At 35.4% G+C, this 22,777-nt stretch overlaps 1 protein-coding gene across 1 annotated transcript in view; it reads left to right on the top strand.

Annotated features, from left to right (window-relative positions):
- Positions 1–11,763: 11,763 nt before the first annotated feature.
- Positions 11,764–22,777, top strand: part of LOC145293218 (calpain-9-like) — a 161,496-nt gene continuing 150,482 nt past the window's right edge. Inside the window, exon 1 of the mRNA XM_080139759.1 lies at positions 11,764–12,735. Within this exon, the coding sequence (XP_079995885.1) occupies positions 12,499–12,735 (237 nt within the window). The 5' untranslated portion in view covers positions 11,764–12,498. The remainder of the gene's footprint in view (positions 12,736–22,777) is intronic.

Genomic DNA, 22,777 nt, shown 5'->3' with positions numbered 1-22,777 from the left:
AAAAAAAAAAAAAGTAAAAGAAAAAATCTCATGGAAATAGAATGATGCGGGAGGTGGGGGGTGTCTTATTTCTTACTATCTCTTATTCATCAAACAGCTTTGTATCGCTAGTTTTGTGTGACGGGACGCATATATATATATATATATATATATATATATATATATATATATATATATATATATATATATATATAACTGCTTAAAAACTTTCCCGTCACTCATTTTTCGACCAAATTTCAAACAATTATTACAGTTTATAGATCACCTTCTCAGCTATATTGTGAAAATATTTTTTCGTTCAATAAAATAAAAGTTACGATGAATTTACTGGTGTTCAAAATCGTAAAAATACGTAAGGAGGTAGGTGTATCAGAATTTGGGGGGAATTTTTGACCCCCCCTCCCTAACACGAAACTGCGAATAAAATATAAAAAACTCGTAATTTCTCTTTTAAAAGTGGGTTGTTTATTTTCTTTATGGATTATACTTCCAAAATAAACTATTAAAGTTGTATAAAAAGTAATAGAAATATTATTTTTTTAATTTTTTAGAAAACAGTAATGAAATTAATTGAATGTTACGAGCTCAGTATTTTCAATTTTTAAACTTTAAAAATCTATCAAAATTTTTCTATTGATTCTATTTTTATGATATTTTCAAGGTCAATGTGAAATTTTATGCTCTTTCCAATGAACCGAATATAATATTTTAGACAAACGTTTTTGTTTAATTCACGCCCCCCATTTTCAAGTGTCTATTAAAAAGTAAATAATTAATTTAATCAACAAAGTTTTATATATCACAAATTGAAGATAAAAGATCAATAAATAATATATTCAAATTTAAAACAAAAAAGAAGCGTTTTTTTTTAAATTTACCTGCAAAATCCAAAGTTTAAAACCTTTTTTTAAACCACGTTGTTTTTTTTTGTTTTTGTTTTTTTGTTTTTTTTTAATGAAACCTTGGTCCTTGCTCTTTTAATTGAAAAAAAAAAAAAAGGTTTGAATTACATTTTTCGAATAGTTATAAGCTTGGAAAAACAGGGGGTCCAATTATTCAATATATTTCACGCATTCGTAAGGTCAGATTCTGACACACCTAGTACGGAGGTGAGGACGTTTTTTATGACTGGTTTCCATATTAACCACGTCGCTTCAGCGACTACTGTTGTTTATAATTCACCGCTCTCGCGAAAAGAGAACAGAGAGAAACAGAGAAAATGAAAGAATAAAAAGGAGATAATTGGGGGGATTTTATTGAAAGCAGACGAATGCCGGACATTATTATTACATATGTGTCTGTTATGTTTATAGGGCAAAAAAAAAAAAAAAAAGACTGAAATTAAACAAAGAACAAGTGCAATATTTTAAGTTATGAATTTATTATATTTTTTTACTAGAATATCTTGCTTTTTCCAGTTTTAACAACTAGTCCTTTACTTTTTCATGTTTAAGCTTAACCATATTACTTTTCATACTCGTATTTTTCTATTGTAATATATATATATATATATATATATATATATATATATATATATATATATATATATATATATGTGTGTGTGTGTGTGTGTGTGTGTGTGTGTGTGTGTGTGTATACGTATATATATATATACATACATATATATACATACATATATACATATATATGATGATTGCAACGTTTTGTCAGACGAGTGCCACTCCCTTAGACATTTAAAATCCATGAGCCCAAATGCCTGAGAGAGTATCTATACAAATATGATGTTACAGAGTTTTAGCTTTGTACGACAGCTAAGTCTCTCTCTCGGTTCAAAATGTTGAGATCCAGCAACAAGCAAGAGCAAGATAGCCAGCAACAAATTAAACTGCAGACCAGCTTAATGCGGATAATGGTCTTCCGCTTTACGGTTTTTTAAATCAGAGATTTGCTTCTCCTAGAAAGGTTGCCTTCACCACGGCTTACGGGAGCCCTCTCCACCCCAATACACATATACACACACACAAATATACACGGTGCTAGTTGGCCGTTGACCCAGAAAAAGAGTTCATTCGCCCTTTGGAAGGTCTTGTTTTTAATCCTCCAGGGAGACTAGCCGCCCTCCTCACCAAACAAGTCTGGTGGGGGAACCAGTTTAGTCGCCGGTGACCCGACCATGAGGCAGGTAGTACTGGGTTACATAGTACCAGTAGCATATGACATGACCTGACACAATATATACATATATATACATATATATATATACATACATATATATACACATATATACATAAATATATATATATACATACATATATATATATCCATAATACACACACACACACACACACACACGCACATATATATTATTTCATGCATCCACATAAAATATAATAATAATATTTTAAGCACAGATTTTCAGCATTTACTTCAACAACGCTTAATACATGAGTAGAGTTAGATAGTGAGTTATGAAACGTGGAAGATTCTGTGGAGCTTAATTGCCATATGCATACATATATATATATATGCAAATAAATACACATTGCTCTTTATTATGAAGTGGAATATTCAGTTTCTCTGCAAGTGGTTATAATGACTTAATCAAAAAATCTAGCTTTTCGTTTGTGTTATTTTATGGAAATTTATACAATATTTTTTTTTCCAAGAATTTGAGTTTTATCTTTTCCCGTGGGGAAACAAATGGTGGTTTTTCTAAAGCAGTTCACATTACTTAATTTCATATTGATATTACTCGTGTGTATGATTACGTATACTCCTTCTTAGATGTCATCTGTTACGTACATTTGAAGCAGTATGCAACCATTTTTATTTTGTAATATGAAAGACATTAAATAAAAAGGAATGGTATTGCGTATTAACATGTTATTAACCTATATACGTGGTACCTCCAATAAGTTTTAAGACTTTTTCATGTGGGTATTTTGATTGATAGCACATACATAAGACTGTAGTCCCCTTCGAAGTAATCTCCTCCGGTTGCAACGCACTTGTTGTACCGTTCCAACAATTTCTGGAAGGTTCCATTGAAGTATTTTTGTGTGAGCGTATCAATGATCCTCGTCACAGCCTCTTTCATCTCTCAATTGTCTTATAACGTTTTCCTTGAGCTTGGGAAATAACAAAAAAATCACAGGGATCAAGTTTTGGACTATGGGGAGGGTGAGGAACTGTCTTCCTACCCATCTTGGTTAAATAGTCTGTGACAAGAACAGCGTTGTAGACTGGTGCATTCGTACAAATCTTCCGCATCTTCAGTTCTTCGTGGATAATTGCGTGTACAGTTCATCAGACTGTGCACTTATTATTTCTATAGACACAAGACGGTCCTTATTCGTGAAATTCTTTATTTAGTCAATCAACTCTGGTGTTCTGACTTCCTTACTCCTCCCACACCTCTCATTATTCCTCGCAGATTCCCTGCGTTCCTTCAATCCCTTATGCCACTCAAAAACTGATGCTCGATTCCTGCAAGATGGTCCAAAAGCAGTCTGAAGTATTCCATGCGTTTCTGTAGCATTTTTCCAAGTTTAAAACATAATTTTTTTGCATACTACTAGTTCAGCCCCGCTTTGCTCGGGCCCTATGTACTGTTCATAACTTTATGTGCATATATATATATATATATATATATATATATATATATATATATATATATATATATATATATATATATATTAAAAAGTTTGACTCATGCCAAGGTAACCTACATCTAAAATTTCAAGTGTTTAGACCCAAAATTAGCGAAGGAGTTTGGTAGAGCCTGCAAATGTAAACTCTTTCAACTTTGACCTCTTGGCAGCCAAATTTTCGTCTAAAAACTGATTAAAAAGCTTGCTGCATATCTGAATAGCCTTTATGTAAAATTTCAAATGTTTAAACCCAAAATTGGCTGAATAGTTTGCTAGAGACCGCAAAAGTCAAATCTTTTAAACTTTGACCTCTTGGCAGCCAAATTTGTGGTCCAAAACCGATTAAAAAACTTGCCCTATGTCTGAATATCCTTTATGTAAAATTTCAAATGTTTAGACCAGAAATTGGCTGAGTAATTTGGTAGAGACCGCAGAGGTCAATTTTTTTAAACTTGTACTCCAATTTTGACCCCTTAGCATTTATTGTTTTGGACTCAAATCAAATTAAAAAGTTTGATCCATGTCCAAGTAACCTACATTTAAAATTTAAAGTTTTTGACCCAAAATTGGCAGAGGAGTTTGATAGAATTTTCAAATGTCAAATCGTTGCACTTTGACCCCTTGAAAGCCAAATTTCTGGCCGAAAACCGATTAAAAAGATTTTCCCAAATCTCAATACCTCTTATGCCAAATCTCGAATATGTAGACCGAAAGTTGACAGTGTAGTTTGGTAGGGAAATTTACACACACACACACACACACACACACACACACACACACACACACACACACACACACAGAAACAATTTCACTTTTATAGATATATAGATAGACTGTTTTTCTAAAATGTCCTCACGTCCAGATTGCGTTTTTAAAATTTACCAGCTATGACAAATAGGCTTTAGTAGAGTGGATTTCAATTCCTGCTGTAGCTGTTCATTCAAACCTGAAATCATAAAAATTGGTCAGTCATCTTATAAGAAGTATAGCAATAACACACTTAATTTTCAAGAATCTACTGCAATTTTCAATGCCTGTACAAAAAAGCATAAAAACTTTTTTTAAGGCACCTTGTATTGTTCCTGTGAATTTGGTTCCAACTAGTAGCCCCTTACGTCACGGCGTTGTGGAAGCTTGTTATTACTGTTAAAATGGACTAAACTATTGTATGTAGAGACTCGCAAAGAAAAGAAAACTTTGACACGAACATTATTAGGTGAAAAGAAAAAGTTATTTATTCCGTCCGGTTTCACACGCGAGTCGTTGACCCGTATTCACAACACGACATCATATGTTTGCTCGTTCTTTTCCTAGTCATTTGCTTTTAGCTACAACCAGCTGTTGGGCTGCAGTAATTCTCACTAGGACTCACGGTCGGCCGGCTCGCTATCGAAAGGAGATATTGCGCGTTTGTCGAGCGTACCTTTCGAATCGCCACGTGTTTTTTTCTTTTTTTCCCCTTCCTTTTCCTTCGATCTTGATGCTTATATATCCCTGAGTGGCTTCCGGGCCTTGATAAGTGGCGACCACTGTGTGTATATATATTTCATTCCGTGATGTCATGCCCACGGCTTAAATGCTGACGCGACATTAACTCGGCACGTGAATGGTCAATAAGCGTAGTATTTAAATGATGGAGCACGCGACTACGTTTCACAGCCGCGCATGGGCATTCGTGAAACAGTTGACAAACAGATAAAATCCCGAGGACTCCCAAGCAACAACTTTTCAATTTGACCCCTTAGCAGCCCCTTTTTTCCGGATGCAAACAGATTAAAAAGTTTTCCAAATATCTGAATACCCTGTATACCAAATTTCAAGTCTGTAGATAAAAATTCGTTGAGTATATAGATTGAGATAAAAATATTGTCAAAATTATGTAGTATCGTTTCTAACAGTAACAATTTATCACAATAAAAGAAAAAAAAAAACAACAACAAAAATACATTAGATTGCATGTGGGTTAATATGACCCAGATGTAGATTCTGTAAATTTTTTAACATTACTGCGATATTATTTACTTTCTCTTCGGGAAGTCAGACACAAGGTAAACTGAGGTTTCGAAAACGCGAGCGAATTGTAAGAAGTTCACCATTGTATAAAAAAAACTCCTGAGCAGCCCCGTCGCCATTCCTCAGGAGATTAGCAATAAACTAATTCATTCTTAAAGAGAAAAAATAAAACCTGTGAGGATAACTGTGATGTTTGAAGATTTTAATTCCTTACTAGCTGTTTGTATCCGTGAACCTTTAATATAGACGTGGTCTGGATTGTCATGTTCATATGAAGTAATATAGGATTTTATTATAACGGATGCATGCGATTGCAAATATGTGCAAAATCTACATAAGATAGTGGCTAGTAGTTTGATCATTTTATTAAAAAAAAAAATTACTGGAATGCCATCAGTTATAATCGAAACCGAAACCAAAACTTATGAAGAAATCTTGGTAAAACTATTTATTAAAAAAAAAAAAAAAAGATGACTTAAGTGCCATCAGCTAAAATCCAAATCGAAACCAAAACTTATGAAGAATTCTTGGTAAAAAAATTTTATGACAAGAAATGGGAGTACATAACAATTAAACGACCAGGATGTAAGTGTGACAGAAAATAACACACAGGCTATCGTATTAATATATAGATAGAAGAAGATAGAAATCGGTGACCATCAGATGTTCGTTCAACTATTGCTCTTTTAACTGTTTCAACTGGACGGATCTGTCGGTTTATGGATGAACTGGAAGAGAGTGGGGTTATTACGCTTGACATTTTTAAGGTGTTCGACAAAGTATGGTATTCTGGTGTTCTACACAAACTTCAGGATTATAATATTGGTTCTTGACATTATTAGGTCTTTTTTTATAATCGAAACTTGCGAATAACTTTGGATGATGACTCGTCGTTCTCTTTTTTCTATCAATACTGATCTTCTCCTGGCTCTATTCTAGCCTCAACATCTTTCTTTCAGCATCCTATCTTTCAGAACCGTGATACTGTTAGTCTCAGTCTTTTCTATAAATATTATTATTGCATGTGTTCTTATTGTCTTATATATTCCCTACTTCCCTTGTTCCAGCTTGTGTGGCTCGTTTGTTTAATGTTCTCCATTAATGCTGCTGACTGTTTTCCTCCTACTATAACTATAACATTGATCTTTTCAATAGACATATCCTATTTGTGCGATAATCATCTTTTGTTCTTGTTAGATGCTTACATTAGGTGGCTTCACGCCTTGTCTGGAGCAATTTCGATAAAAAGGTGCCTTGTAGAAAAGTATAACTAAAACAAGGTTTAAAGACGAAGTTTCGTTTTTAATTTTCGATTATCGATTTACAACACAGTTATGGATTGCTCTGCTCTTGAGGAGCAAATTGACTCTGAAACGTTTTGAGTTTTCTTTGTCCTCAAATATTTCTTGAACATACATTAGATCCGTTGCCTTTTTCTGCCTCTTTTAAAGTCGGTGCTGTCTGCCGCTCTGAACACTTTCCGATAACTGAATCTGTTCTCTATATCTAGGAATCTACTGTCAGAATGAAATACTGTTTCGATAATTAGCTGCTGGGTCTTTGTCCCGTTTGAGAGTTCTTAATAAGATGCAGATATCTGTAATTTGGTTGGCTCTACATTTTCTTAGACATATATCAAAAAGTTCCGAAGAGTACATAAGAGTCGTTTCAGAGTCGATTTGCTCCTCAAGAGCAGAGCAATCCATACGAATCTCAGGAAGAAAAGAGACACGTCCACGATTGAAAGACACGAGCTGAATCTTAACAGGATTAAACGAAACAACCACAATCAACAACCGAACTCAGATAAACTTCTATGTGTTCTTATTGTCTTATATATCCCTACTTCCTTTGTTCCAGCTTGTGTGACTCGTTGGTTTAATGTTCTCCATTAATGCTGCTGACTGTTTTCCTCCTACTATGACCTTGATATTTTCAATAGACATATCCTGTTTGTCTGGAGCAATTTCGATAAAAAGGTGCCTTGTACCAACTTAAACAAGGTTTAAGACGGAGCTTCGTTTTTAATTGTCGATCATCAAGTTTAGAACACAGTTAAGTAAATAAAATCAGAAAAGAAATGGATTTTTTTTCATGTATGGCAGAGGTCACTGTATAAAGATCGATTTTGTGACTTTTAGGCAAAACTATAATACAAGAATGGGTTGAGAAGGAAGTTAAACATTTTTTTTCAATATACCAATAAGTCGTTTATTGTACACTTGCCCGGTCGTAAAATACGCTTAAATATATTTTAATTCATGCAGATTTCGTATTTATTATCACGGAACCAATTCTTTACTGGATATTATATTGTACCTAATGTATAAAACTGATTTCAAAAGTTAAAAAATGACTTTGGTGCAATCAGCTATTAGATAGCATCGAAACCAAAACATTTAACGTTCCAGTCGCGTACCCTACCGTTTGAGTTATCGATAGAAAAAAAAAGATTTAAAATTAAACCACTTAATGCTATGAATGAATTTGCGTATGCGCAAAAGTAATAGAAATATGTCGGCAAGTTGAAATGAACATTTTTGCATCTCAACTTGCCTACATATTTCTGTACACGTTATTCATCCATCCAAACAAAGATTTTACCCGTTAGAAACCATCCTTTGTGAGTGATTGCTATTTCCTGTTAATTCTAGTGCTATGTGACCAGTAGTTTAAGAATTTATCGATTAAATATTTACACACATACACACATACACACGGCTGCTATATAATTTGTATAGATAAGCAGGTACAACTGTGAACGTGATCTGGTGTAGTTTCCTGCGTCGTATGGATATTACTGTTAAATGTCTGGTTGGCCTGCTTATCCGACGACAATCATTGGATGTTGATATCACACTCCAGTTGAATAACATTTCAGCGGACGTATAGGATTGACTTGTCTCCCAATCCTATATATTTACTGTGCCGGTCAACTTGACCTTCACCGTGGTTGTGTTTTTCATACCATATTCGTGGATATGTCAACTACACTAAGTCTGACAGAGTCTGAGCCATTAGAGCTAGATAGACTTTTTTTATTATTATTCTATCAGCTTGTGCTATGCTCAATATGCAATGAAGTCATTATAGTTTTAAGTTTATATTTGTTCATACATTTATGAAATGTATACAGAAAAATAAATAAAATTTTAGTTGTATGTGAGACAATATTTCTAGATTCTTAACTTAAAAATCTGAGTTATTCTTCGTGCCGATTTTTAGTTTTTCGTCTATAATTGAAAAAATTTTCCATATGCAATTTTTAAAAAAAATTAATTGTAGCGAAGTACATTATACTTCTTATAAAATAATAACACAACAAAAAATTTAAAGTGGCTATTCAAAATCAAAGTTTGATATATCAATTTACACGCTATTTAGGTCCAACTTTGAAATTCAAACAACATTTCTGCATTGTATCTTCGACAATCGGGCGATCACTTATTCTTTAAGTGGTTAAGGATGATAACATACATATCTTATCAGAATATGTTAAGATCAGATCCTATATATTAGTATGCAATGAAAAATGTCGCATGAAAGGAAAAAAGAATTTTTTTTCTTTTTGATGACGACGACGACGACGACGACGACGACGACGACAACAACAACAACAACAACAAGCAGGACCCGTGTACCGGCGTTATCCGGTGGAAATATGACACAAAGCTAGAACAGCTACGGTTATCCTTCACATCGAAAACGAAATAACCTTTGATTATCTAGTGCATTATCCAATGTGAGTCACGTAAATTACTGACTATTGATAAGCACAGAACACAGGTAGATAGCGGCGATTGCTAGTGGTAGTCATTCTCGGCTCAACAAAATTTTAGGCACTGGTGGCAGTGATCAGAATGAAAGCATCTGGATTCCACCGTCTTGCATTGACTGGGAGTGGCACCTAGCGGAATCCACTGACTATTATAGTTGGCAATTAGTGTTTTTTTAGGGTGGTTACTTGCCTTTACAATTGTCGATGTCAGTACAAAGCGGTCAGTATCGATCATTGTCATCCAGTGGCGTGCACTGTCATCTAGTGGCGGTTTTGACTGTTACCTGTGGTAACTGAGGGATAGTAATCCGTTTAGGTGGCTACTACTAGTTGATAGCACTAGTGTGCCCTGGCAGGCACTGTCAGTTATTACTGTATTAAGGTGGTTACTTATGGACACTGGCTACCTAAACAACTTCTTGGCACAGTCATCAAGTGTTGGTGAATGGCGGCCATAACCAATGTAGAGTTCGCTGCGTTGGTGTAGATGTTATATCGCAGCAGGTGTTTTGTAAGTATGCAGAATACGGATCATGCCATATTTTACATATTGTACTTATAATGTATATGGTAGGTATTGTTTACTTAATTGTTATGTGCCTCTCATGTTACGACTGGGTCAATAAATAATAACATTAGTATTTCAACACGGTTCGTATTCTGCATAAGTACCCAGGTGTAAAATTGTAGCAGCCGACCTGACTGAAATTTTGCAGAGACCTTTTTTTCTTTTTTTTTTTTTGTAGCTAATTAAGTATTATGGCATCTGTTCAATACACAATTATGGATTATATTAGTTGTTTTTTACAAAACAAAACCTTCCTTAACGATACTACCTACCGTAAGTCCTGCTGAAAACGCACTTCCTCTCCAAGGTTCTAAAAGCGCTAATCTTTAATCCTCACTTTGAATTAAAAAAATAAAAAAATAAAAAGAAATCCGATAAAATACCACATTTACTCTAAAAGTTTTCTCAGAAATTACTGGGCGATTTGACTAAAATTTTGTATGAGCCTTTGTTTTGATACGGTGCAGTAAAAAGTAGTATCTATTTAATACACAGTGAGAGATTAATAGAGATCAGTCACCACAATACCACATTTACTTTAGACGTTTAACACAAAATACTGTTAGAAATTTGACAATTACATCACGCCTTCCATTGTATTTGTTTTGGAACAATCAAATTGGTCGATTGTATTTACTGCAGAGCGATTCGCTTTCGCGTTTTTTTCCTTTTTTTTTTTTTTGACATTCGTTTGAGAAGCTAACCTCTTCAATATAATCGCTTAATCTTTAGAACGTTTTGTGCTTGTTGAGATAGGGTTTACAAATCGATTTTTAAAAAAATATTTCGTTTTGACGTAGTTAATTATTATATCGGAAACAGTAATATATCCAAAAATTACGAAACTTCATCAAGTAGAACAACTGCTATTGTGTTTTAAGTAAATTAAAGTCTATCGCTATAGGATACTAATGTAATGTAAAATATGTGGGTGCTTGTTGTTATAGTCAACAATTCGATTTTTTTAATATATTGTTTTAAGCATAAACAATGTTACATACTTAATTGTCATGTCGAAAATAGTAATATATCCAAAAATTGTGAAAACTTATTGAGTAGAACAACTGCTATTGTGTTTTTAGTAAAAAAAAAAAAAAAAGAAATTCTATCGTTATAGACAACAAATATTGCACAAATGCACAAGTAATCTAAAATATTCTTTTCGAAGTTATGTCCCCTGTATATAGACTCCTACTTTATAACGTCTAAAAAAAAAATGCGATTTTACTCAATTTTCCATAAAAATTACGTTTAACTATAAATAACTTTCTACTCGATGGTTTTTCATAATTTTTGGATATATTACTATTTTCGGCATGACAATTAAGTATGTAATGTTGTTTTTGCTTAAAACGACATATTTAAAAAAAAAAAAAATTAAAAAAAACGCGATCTGTCGACTGTATCTAAACAAGCACCAATGTGGGCTCCGAGTTATGTCTCCTGTGTATAGACTATCACCGTCTACTTTAAAACATCTAAGAAAAATACAATTTTACCCAATGTTAGATAGTCGGAGAGGGGGGGGGCATGCATTTGCATATTTTAGCTTATGTCTTTTTTGTAACGATTTTATAACGGTGTGTTCCTTAACTCTAGCAAAGTAACAATTAAATTACTTGGAGTTAAAGTAAACAAAACAAGAAAACAAGAAAGACAGTCTCGCTATTCCATGTCCGGCTGACAGCTTATAGCAGTAGTAGTAATATTAGTACGAGTGGTGGTTGGCGAAACTTTACCAACGACACAGGTGCTCGATAAGTATATAAGTAACGATAAAGCCAACCCGCCTCGTCAGTTAGTTGGCCAGTGGTAGCGGAGAGAGAGCGAAAGAGACATGCCGAATCTTGACAACAAATGCGATGGGAAATATAAGAAGTCTCTGTCGTCAGCAATGCTTGATTTAAGGAGTTTATGAAGCAGGCATTTTTTTTTTTTTAGGGATTTTAAATGTGAGACGATAAAAAAAAACAAGCAAACAAACAAAAAAAAGGGATGATATTTCGAATTAATTAGAAACAAAAAGTTGAAATCCGACTTTTCCCCCCCTTCTTTTCTTTAAAATTTGAAAAGTATCATTTTTTTTTTTTACAAGAAAAGAAGAAAAGATAAAATACTTTTTCTTTTTTTTTAATTTTTTTTTTTTTTTACACTCCCACGGATCTAAACATTCAACATTTTTTTTATTATCATTATTTGAACGTTGATAATTAACCGAACATACCTACGTTCAACGAAGCGAAGCGTTTACACGACTTCACGCACACACAAACGAAAAAAAAAAAAAAAAAAAAAAAAAAAAAAGGATCGGCCTTTCTGGGTTTAATCGTTACGTTTATTTATTTGTTTATCTGTTGTATTGCTTGATCGAGCACGGGCACATCTCCCTCCCTCACACGTATACACATCTGTCTCATATACTGGGAATTATTATCTATATTTGTATGTATACGCATACGCACCTATAATACATATTATTTTTTTTTAGAAAGTTAATGAGATTACCCTAAATAATATAAAAACCGGCTATGTGGTGTTGCGGTAAAAAAGCGGTTGAGGCAGCCGCGGATGCTGACGACAGACCTCTCGACAAACCGAACGAAGAAATGTCGATGGATAATCAGAACTTTGCCGAGCTTAAGCAACAATGTTTGCAAGCCAAAAAGCTCTTTGTGGACCCAACATTCCCCCCGGGACCCAGGTCTCTTTATTTTCATGGTGTTACCCCACCTGGAAGGGAGAATATCAAATGGAAACGCCCCATGGTAAGTACCATTCGTTTACTATTGATCAACACTGCACTTTGAACTTTCTCGTGTCTAAAACACGCCGGACAGCCACGGCCACGCTTAGAAGAACCACGAATATTGATGAGTTGACAGAGGACCCCCCCCCCAAAAAAAAACGCTTCGCCGATGTTCACGCTCTCTAATAATCTAGCTGCATTACTAAAATATTCGGTAAATATTTACTTTGTTCCCATCTTAACATTTTCCTTTTAAATGACGACTTGTGAAGGTTTTCGGTTATGCTGAAAACGAATATTGCAGTTAAATTTTCCGCAAATAAGTAGTTTTCTGGATATTAATCAATGTGATTCCTTATGTTAAAAGTGGTGGCCATTGTTGTACACGCAAGCCAAAAATATGCGCGCTTGCGCGTACAACAATGGCCACCAGTCAACCACTTTTAACATAAGGAATTACATTGCTTAATATCCAGAAAACTACTTATTTGCAGAAAATTTAAATGCAATAATTGTTTTCAGCATACCCGAAAACCTTCCGAAGTCGCCATTTCAAAGGAAAATGTTAAGGTGGGAATCAAGTAAAAATTTACCAAATATTCGTATAAAATTATAGAATTACAGCCAGTAATTTTTTTTTTTTTTTTTTGTATATAAATTATTTTTTCTGATGACCTAAAAAAATTCATCGTTGATCTTTATTTTTAGGATAGATAATTTGTTTCCGAATTAATTTCAGGCGGCGGGACAAGTCTATGGTGGACGTTTCATGCTATTTGCTCTCTCGCTTTCCTTCACCATTGTGTGCAGTCAGCACCAACCAGATTCAGGGTTTAACTCAGGGAAGTTTCATGGGAGTATGAAATTCACAAGCGGTCCCCAGTCGCATGTATATCCCCGTTAGGGGAGATGACGACGTTAGGTTTTTGCAACTTTTTGCAGGGAGGTGTCGACGTCCTCCTACATAAAGCACCTGGAATTCCCAAATTGGTAACCCATTTTAGTAATGACCAGGCTCAACGTTGCTTAACTTCGGTGATCTGATTATGCCGTATATTCACCATTGCGAATGTTATCGTTTAGGGGTAGAAAAAGGCACTGTAACTTTTGCGTAAAGAAATGGACCGCACACACACACACACACACACACACACACACACACACACACACACACATATATACACACACACATACCCATACACAAATACGGTACTTGTGCATTGTGCACTTGTCACCGTACTGAAATAATGTTATTATTTTGAAAGCCAGTTTTAACATGGGGAAGGGGCGGATGTTTTGTAATTATTCTATGCTTCCACCTAACAATTTAATCGAAAAATATATATCGTAAAGCTTAAATTTTATCTGAAAAAAAAAAAAAACAATTTAAAAATAGCGCGGTGGCAAAAGTGCACAATCACCATAAATACATATATAATAGATTAGATGATACTCATTGACGATTGTTTTGTGTACGATGACTTATCAGCGTGGCTAAACGTGGCAAGCGCACCCTCCCACACCGAGATTTAAGACCCGAATGACTGGTAACATCCAAATGTAACCGTCAATTGCATTAATAAACCCATAACTAATTGATCAACCGTATCAATTGCATTAATAAACCCATAACTATCAATAAACGAAATTGCTGCGTATGTATTTTCTTTGTTTACATATATTTTACCACGCTACCTGTAATCGAGAAAAATATATTCTCTATAGAAGAATATTGTTGTCCTCTACCAGAGAGCCTCCTGGCCTATAAATAGGGAGAATGTGTGAGATATATATATATATATATATATATATATATATATATATATATATATATATATATATATTATAACTGCTTTAAAACTTTCCCGTCACTCATTTTTCGACCAAATTTCAAACAATTATTACAGTTTATAGATCACCTTCTCAGCTATATTGTGAAAATAATATAGTTATTCAGCACAGACCGTAATTTGTCGTCTACGAATGATCAGTGTGACTAGACGTAACGTGTACCAACGTCGAGATTCGAAACCCGAACGACCGAATCTCTCTCTCTCTCTCTCTCTCTCTCTTCTCTCTCTCTCTCTTCTCTCTCTCTCTCTCTCTCTCTCTCTCTCTCTAATTTCGTAATTAGAACAGAGTTCTCCCAGGATCCGGTAACGTAAACAAATGCATCAAACATTAAAACTGCGTGTAGGAAGTGAGATGACGTTCAGGAAAGATTGCCGACTACTGTACACGCGGCCGGGTTTCGTGTCTCAGTTTGAAATACTCGCCATGCTGGTTACCCACAGTAGAAGCTTATCGGGTAGTGGGTGTGTGGTGGGGCATACCGGAGTTAAAAAACCCCCCAAAAAACTCGTTCGTTTAATATTTCTTTTGTAAACGCACAAACACATACTTGTTTTATTTTAATATAGATATTCGTTTTTGGCGGTTTGTTTTACTATACACAAAGATCGAAAAAGTTGTCAAAAAACAAATATGTAACAAATAAATGTTATCAAAGGCAAGATAAGTTACTTTTCTACCTAACTGGATAAGTTTTTAGTGTTTTTATTTAATGTAAAATGTTTATTCAGTTCGAAAATCATACAGTTCTCTCTGATTCTCTCTCCTCTGATCTTGAGCACGTGGTACAATGGAGAAAGAGGTGGCTGGTTGCTTTTAATGGATCTAAAACAAAGTTTCTATCTTTACATCATCAACGCTCTGATCCTCATCTGGCATCAATTGAAATGAATGGCTCTCGTCTTTGGGAGGCTTCATGTTTTGACAAGCTTCTGGGCTTGACCTTTACTCCTGATCTGAAATGGAACACGTACATCAAATCTGTTACCAAGGTCGCTGGAAAAATGGTGGGATCCTTCTACCGCTCTAGTAGATATCTCATTGCTGATGCAATTCTCTATCTATATAAAAATCAGATACGGCCAACGATGGAGTACTGTTGCCACATCTGCTAGAAGCAGCTTATCCTGCCTTGACAGAGTTCAAAATAGACTTCGTAGCTTAGTGGGAATGTCCTTTTTTCTTCACTGAAACTTCTTTCCCACAGAAGAGACGTTGCGAGTTTGTCTCTGCTTTATCGTTATTTCCATGGCAAGTGCTCGCCAAACTTTCACGAAAAACACTCGTCTAACTGAAACTACTGTCAATAATTTCCCCCACTCTTTATCTGTGCCTAAACCTAAGCATAGATTCCATGAACAAAGTTTCTTTCTTAGAACTACACGTCTGTGGAACTCTCTACCGTTTGCCTGTCTTCCATCTGACTACAATTTGGATGTCTTCAAGTCCAACGTTAACAAATTCTTGATGAATCGTCCCCTTAAGTAATCCAATTCACCAAATTCCCACTAATAATGATTACTATATTATTCCATTGGCTACTGTACACCCAATAACCCTTATCCTCAAGTGACCTCTGGGCCTTGATAAGTGGTGACCTTTATGTAAAAAAAAAATCTCACATTTATCGTTGGCTGTTTTTTTTTTTTTTTTTTTTTTTTTTTTTTTTTTACCGTGAAGTAGTATTTTTAGTTCTTTACATCAAGTGGCTCCACGTCTTGTCTGAAACGATTTCCATAAAAAAATAAGTGGTAAGCTTTCGGTAAAATGCCAATCTCTAGTTCCCCCCCCCCTAGTGTAAAATATGCACAGCAAGAATTCATTAAAAAAATAACTACAGAATAACTTTCTTTTCTGCCCCCGCGTGCTTAGAGTCAAGCGGTATTTCCATGGACAAAGTTTCTTTTCAATAACTTCCTATCTGTAGAAACATTTTGCAACAGGATGGTTTCCTTAGAACGTGGCCTTCTTCAATTCAAATGTTAACAAATACTTGTCATAAACAGTCGCCATAACTATTCACACTTTGTTCATCCTGTAACGTTGTCCGGGAACCGACACAGGTTGTGTCCAGTTTCAGTCGCAAAAGGAGGCCAAAACGAAGAATAGAAAATAACTCAAACTCGCTTGTTTTTGGTAGCAACAACATTTATTTTCTCATTATCTCTTTACCGCTGTGACGTCACTCACGTGATCGTCTTCTCGAGAGCCCTTCGCGCCTTGCACGTGATCGCGAATGGTATTCACGTCTCTAACGTGATCGTTTCTTTCACAGTGACGTCATGTCGCATGCATTTACATCCACGCTATGTTACAATACCATCAATCATATTTTTATCATTTCATAATACACACAATCATTAAGTCGACAATCCACACGTCACATTAACCCTTATTCTCGAGTGGCTTGTTTGCCTTGATAAGTTTGAACAGATAGCAAGGATGAATGTAGCCTTTTTAGAGTCCCTAAGACTTTGTTGCCACATGCATGTGTAATTCAAACTATAAACGTAATCAACAACACAAAACGTGTTCACCCTCACCCCCCCCTCTTTCCTTGATGCCCTTAAACACGTACTTATTCTGCTTAATGATTAATCTAACCCTGACGCACAGGGAAGCAGGTAACAGGTGTTGTACACAACCAAGCTAGAGGTGAAACCGGCGACAGGCGAGCGTTGCGTCACGGGCGTGGTTTTTTAGGCCACCCGTTGCTGCGCTAAACGTCGCAAGCACCGAGGAATAAGGACCGATCGCTATTTCTTTACGTCGAAAGAGAGTCTATTATTTCTTAAGGGTAAAGTATGGATAGTGAATAGTCAAGAACTCGCCGCCGACGACAACAACAACAATACAACTCCTCCTCCTCCTCCTCTTCCTACTACTACTACTACTACTACTACTACTACTGCTATGAAATACTACCTTTGATCTATTCTTGACGACACCAACCTAGGCTTGTGCGACAAATGCTTGGGAACGCTGATCACATTGTGATAATGATCGATATCATTTATGTCAAGCTGTTTTTTTTTTGCTCGAATTTGGAATTCCCTTCCTGGTTCCAGTTCCCCTAGCTTTGTGCTTTGTTTGGGTGTGAACAAAAGTAACAAAAAATATTTACGTACCTATTTTAAAATATTCATTTTGAAATATCGAAAAGGGGAGCTTTGATGATGATGATTTATTTGCTTGTTTGATATTATAAAATGCAACGAGATTCTTAGAGTTTATAACCGTTGGGGTGGGTGTGCATCCTAGGTGGGGGAGTTGTGCCACAAGTTTACATAACATTGAAATCCCAGCATGCTGTTACAGTCTTGGAACAGGGAGGAGAATTTTAAAAGCAAGCGGTCTGAGAAAAGAAGCTATTTTCCAGCACATGGATATCTCTACAGTGAAGGGGAAGGGGCATGTTTTTTTTTTCTGCCAGTCAGGTTTGTCGGGAGTATTTTACGTTGAGGGGGTACAAGTGCATTGAGTTTGTCGGAACACATTCCATGAGAGTGCCTGTGAAGCAAACACATAGATGCAACATTGTGGCGATGGGACAGGGTCTGCCGGACATTGCGTTAGAACATTTTTTTTTTTATGTCGGGATGATTGCAAAGTACTAAGCCGGTTCTATGAACGCGACGAGCTCCACCTACTTAGCCTCGTACATACATCGGCTATCACCCTGGTTGGGTTCAGCCGGCTACCATCCACCCCTCCCACCTCAACTCGTGTAAGTACGACATCTTTGACTTTCGCCGATCCTACTTCAGTCGAATTTCTCAGAAATCAAGAGGCCTTCGTCCGGGATGGGGGTGAGGGCTAACACTTAATCTCTCTACGAGATGTATAGATATTCAAATATTCCTGTAAAGTTCTCCTCATAATTCTTTCTAGAAAGATATCGGATATTTATAGGAATAACTACGTAAAGGTTGTTAAAATCCTAAGTAAAAGTCTTAAACACTGTAAAGAAGTTGGAAACACAAGTTTCCCAATCGACCATTTAAACATGTAATAGTATATCTTTATTGTGGTCACTTTGTCTCACTGTATTTCAGGACAATAATTCCTCGTCTGGCGGAATATCTAGTTTCGTGTTGTTACTTGAAGTAACATCACGTAGAGAAGGTGTACCATTTCTTGTAAAAACCAGTGTTGGCTAGCTATACCGAGGAGAACTTACTATAATATGTGATTTTGAATATTTAGTCAGGGTTTACTTGTAGAGAAAAGTATCCTCACGCCAGGTTGTTCTGACAAACCCCTGTACAGGGAGACCTTAGACACTCGAGGATAATGTCTAGTAGGCATTCACTGCAGACTTTCGCCGATTCCAAGCTATGTCACGCGATGTGTCTAGCAAATCCCGATTTCATAGTCGAAGACTTGCGGGCTTGATAGTGCTGCTCGGTCGCATTTGATTGTCGCCGCCCAGGTCTTCAACTACCAACCAACGAGAGAGAGAGAGAGAGAGAGAGAGAGAGAGAGAGAGAGAGAGAGAGAGAGAGAGAGAGAGAGACTCTGACTCTTGGAGGAGCTCTCCTACTTAGTGGACGTATCCGTATACGCTGATCAAGAGATCATAGCGATAACGAAGTAGTTCCGTTTACACTATTATGTTTGAAGTACTTTTTTTTTTTTCAAAAGCCAGTCACTGCTATGGTCATGTCAGTAAGCACGCCGCCTTCTCATATGGGTTAGTTCGCGAGATGAATCGGTTTCTCAGAGCATGTCGTTTGAAGTGAGAGATTTCAGAGATGGTTGGGAATTAGTGACACCACACCCATCTTGCCGAACTTGAAAGGTACTACGTCTACCTGAAAACTATATGCCTTATTGAGGCAATTATGACAAAATATTAATAACTGTTAACACAGTTGACTACACTGATGAGTGACTGTCAGTCACTATGATATATATGTTGGCTGCATGTGATGATGCACTGTCAGTGTCAATCTAACGATTCCGTTACCTTGATGAATCTGTTTGTGTTAACGTAACGCATCCGTTAGTTACGCGATGACTAGTAACTGCTAATGTCAGCGTAACGCAACAGTGACCGAGGTGTGTATGACGATTCATTGGTTACACATTGCTTTTAATAGAAATGTAATCACAAGAAATAGAAAACAAAGAAAAGAAAAATGTTATGGCCAGGAGTTGACCTCACAAATCTTGAATAAGGAATATATTCTTGCAAAAGGGATATAGTCTTGCAAAAGGGATATAGTCTTGCAATAAATAATAAATCTTGAATAAGGGATATAGTCTTGCAAAAGGGATATATTCGTTTGAAGTATCTGAGTGGGCCTTGCTACGATTCCAGTAATAATCTGCCAAGAGACGAGCCTCCGTGGTCGAAGTTGGTAGATTTGTGGTATACCTTTTGACGACTCCGTATTTACCTTTCTCCCCCCCCCCGCAAAGGGATGTGACACAAAGTCGGAAAGTGGGAAAACGCGCCAGCGCCCCAAGAAGAGCACACTGGGCCTGCAAAACTGAGTAGCCCCGTCTGCATTCCCCGGCGAGGGCGCCTCAGACAACAAGCGATAAACTTGCTTCTGAATTCTGAAAGCCAGATCTAGGGCTACCAACGACATTTGTACCAGTCCGACAGCGAAAGGGCCACCGAAACGGCCGTTTCTGTCGGACTGATTGTCAAACCTTTCAACGTCTCTACCAGGTGGCGCTACCGGTAGTTAGTTATGGCTTAACCAGACAATCATATTCTTGTAATGAAGAAGAACCCGGATATACTCATATTGCACCAGTACTAATTAACCACTTTATATTAGACGCCATGGCCACAGTAGTGACTGACTAAAGTCACTGAAGTTACGGCGTGAGTGGACTGCGAGAAAAAACATCCTGTGTAGACATTAAAATATTTTTTATTGTTAAATATTATTACATGGGGAATCATTTCGAGTTCAAATCTATTGAGAAATACACATTTTGTATTGAGAAATACACACTTTAAATATGTAAACATTAGTTTAAGAATAACAAAAATGTTGTCTTCAACTGATGTAAAAAAAAAAAGAAAAACGGAACGCCGTCATCTGAAACGGAAACCAACACAAGCGAAAATAATCAGTTGTGCGTGTGTGTGTGCATATATATATATATATATATATATATATATATATATATATATATATATAATGTGTATGTATATTAATATACAATATAAATTAATATACGAAGATATAATTTATACATACATTTTCAGTATTTACTTCAACAGTGCTCAATACATAGGTAGAGCTAGATAGTAAGTTATGAAAATATACATAAAATAAAATATATATTGCCATATATATTTTCATAACTTATATATATATATCAAATTAACACTTGTTATGTAATCAATACATAATAAATTAAACAACTTTTATTTTAAATATTTCTACCAAGAAGAAAGTGATCGTTTCGTTTTCTGGTTCATTTTAGAATCACGGCGTTTCGCTTTTTTACATCAACAAGCTATAAGCTTAAATGATCCGGCTAGATTGGATAACTAGTTATTTTTACCTAATGTTTACATATTTAAAGTATGTATTTCTCAACACACAATGTGTATTTGTCAATAGATTTTAACTTGAAAAGATTCCTCATATCATAATATTTAACCAAACAAACAAACAAAATAAATAGTATTTTTAATGCCTACACAAAGTCAATTCCCGCCGTAATTTAGTGACTTACAACGAAAAACATCCGGTGGTTATTCGGTGATGGGTGATTGCGCATGTCAACGTAGCGTTACCATTGACTACACCGTTAAGAATGGCGTCAATATCAACCTAACCATCTGGTTGTTATACGGCACTAGGTAATTGTCGATGTCAACGCACTTGTTGGCTGCACGGTTTAGAAATCACTTTCAGGGTTAGCGTAATGTTTCCACTGGGTATATTATCGTAAGTAGGTGTTTGTGTAAAGGAAAAACTTTCCGTTTGATATACAATCAATGTTATTATAATCATGACCTACTTTTTTTTCTTCTTTTTTTTTTTTAAATCCATGAATAATCATTGCCAATCGTTACAAGCACCACATAATATGGACAATTGACTTTGAACAATTATTTTAAAAATAAATTTATTAAAGAAGCAAAACAAAACAAAAAACAAAAAATGTTATTAGTTTTCTGTAAAAGATTAGTAATCTTATATATGAAAGTATGTCTGTCTGTCTCCATTTTTTTCAAATTCTATCTCTTCCGAAACTAAAAGTCGCAGAGCAGTGCTAGGAGCCTCAAATGATTGGATTTTTATGGAGCGTTCTTTTATAGTTCTTTAGCCGGTTAAAATAGTTTTTAAAGGGTCGAAAATGGGTCAAAATTGAAAAAAAAAAAAAAAAACGTTAAACATGTTGTACGTTCATCTTAGTTTATTTTTAATTTTTTATCACTTCATATACGTATCACGTTGGTACAGTGGTAACGTCAACAGCTTTGAATACTACAGTTTTGCTTTCGGTTTCGATTCTAGCTGATGGCACCTAAATACTTTTTTTACTTTTAAAATCACGACTCTATAATAAGATATACGAAATCTGGACAAATTAAAATATAATATTTAAGCGTACTTTACGACTGGGCAAAGCCCCCCCTCCACAAGGTAATAAATAAAACATTTAAATAAAAAAGCAAAACATACTATATAATCATAATTTCTACACTATTAGGACGAAATTTCAGAAATCATAAAACTGAATTTCACATGAAAACAATGGTATCTACGTATTCCTCGTATTTTTAAAATGGTTATATCCAAAAATTAAGAACCTCGATGAAGTAGAAAATTATTTATTAAAGAAAATAAAAAAATAGGATTTGATGAAAATGATCGTAAGGCACGGGAGAGTTCAAAAGGGAAATAATTTTCCGTTTCGATTTAAACAAAATGGCTGAAAAATTTCACCCGCTAACATGATTAAAGTTTTTTTTTTTTTTTTAAATAATTCAATAATATTCGGGTAATTTCGACTGCATAATTTGGAAGCTACCATTGTAATTTATTAGAATTGACAAAAACTCGGCCGAGACAATTGTCTTTTTATCTGAAAACTCTATTTATCGACAACAAAATCTCATCCCAATAGTGTAGAAGCACCCATTTTTTTTTCTCTTGATAATCAGGTCAATTCATTTAACTTTAGACATTTAAGATATACCATAATACTTTCTGCCCTTCCTTAACAGGAAA

The sequence above is a fragment of the Euprymna scolopes genome, chromosome 14, assembly GCF_053919585.1.
Source record: "Euprymna scolopes isolate OS-2025 chromosome 14, ASM5391958v1, whole genome shotgun sequence".
NCBI lineage: Eukaryota > Metazoa > Mollusca > Cephalopoda > Sepiida > Sepiolidae > Euprymna > Euprymna scolopes.
The sequence above is the reverse complement of the archived record's forward strand: the minus strand, read 5'-3'. Positions and strand labels throughout refer to the sequence as shown.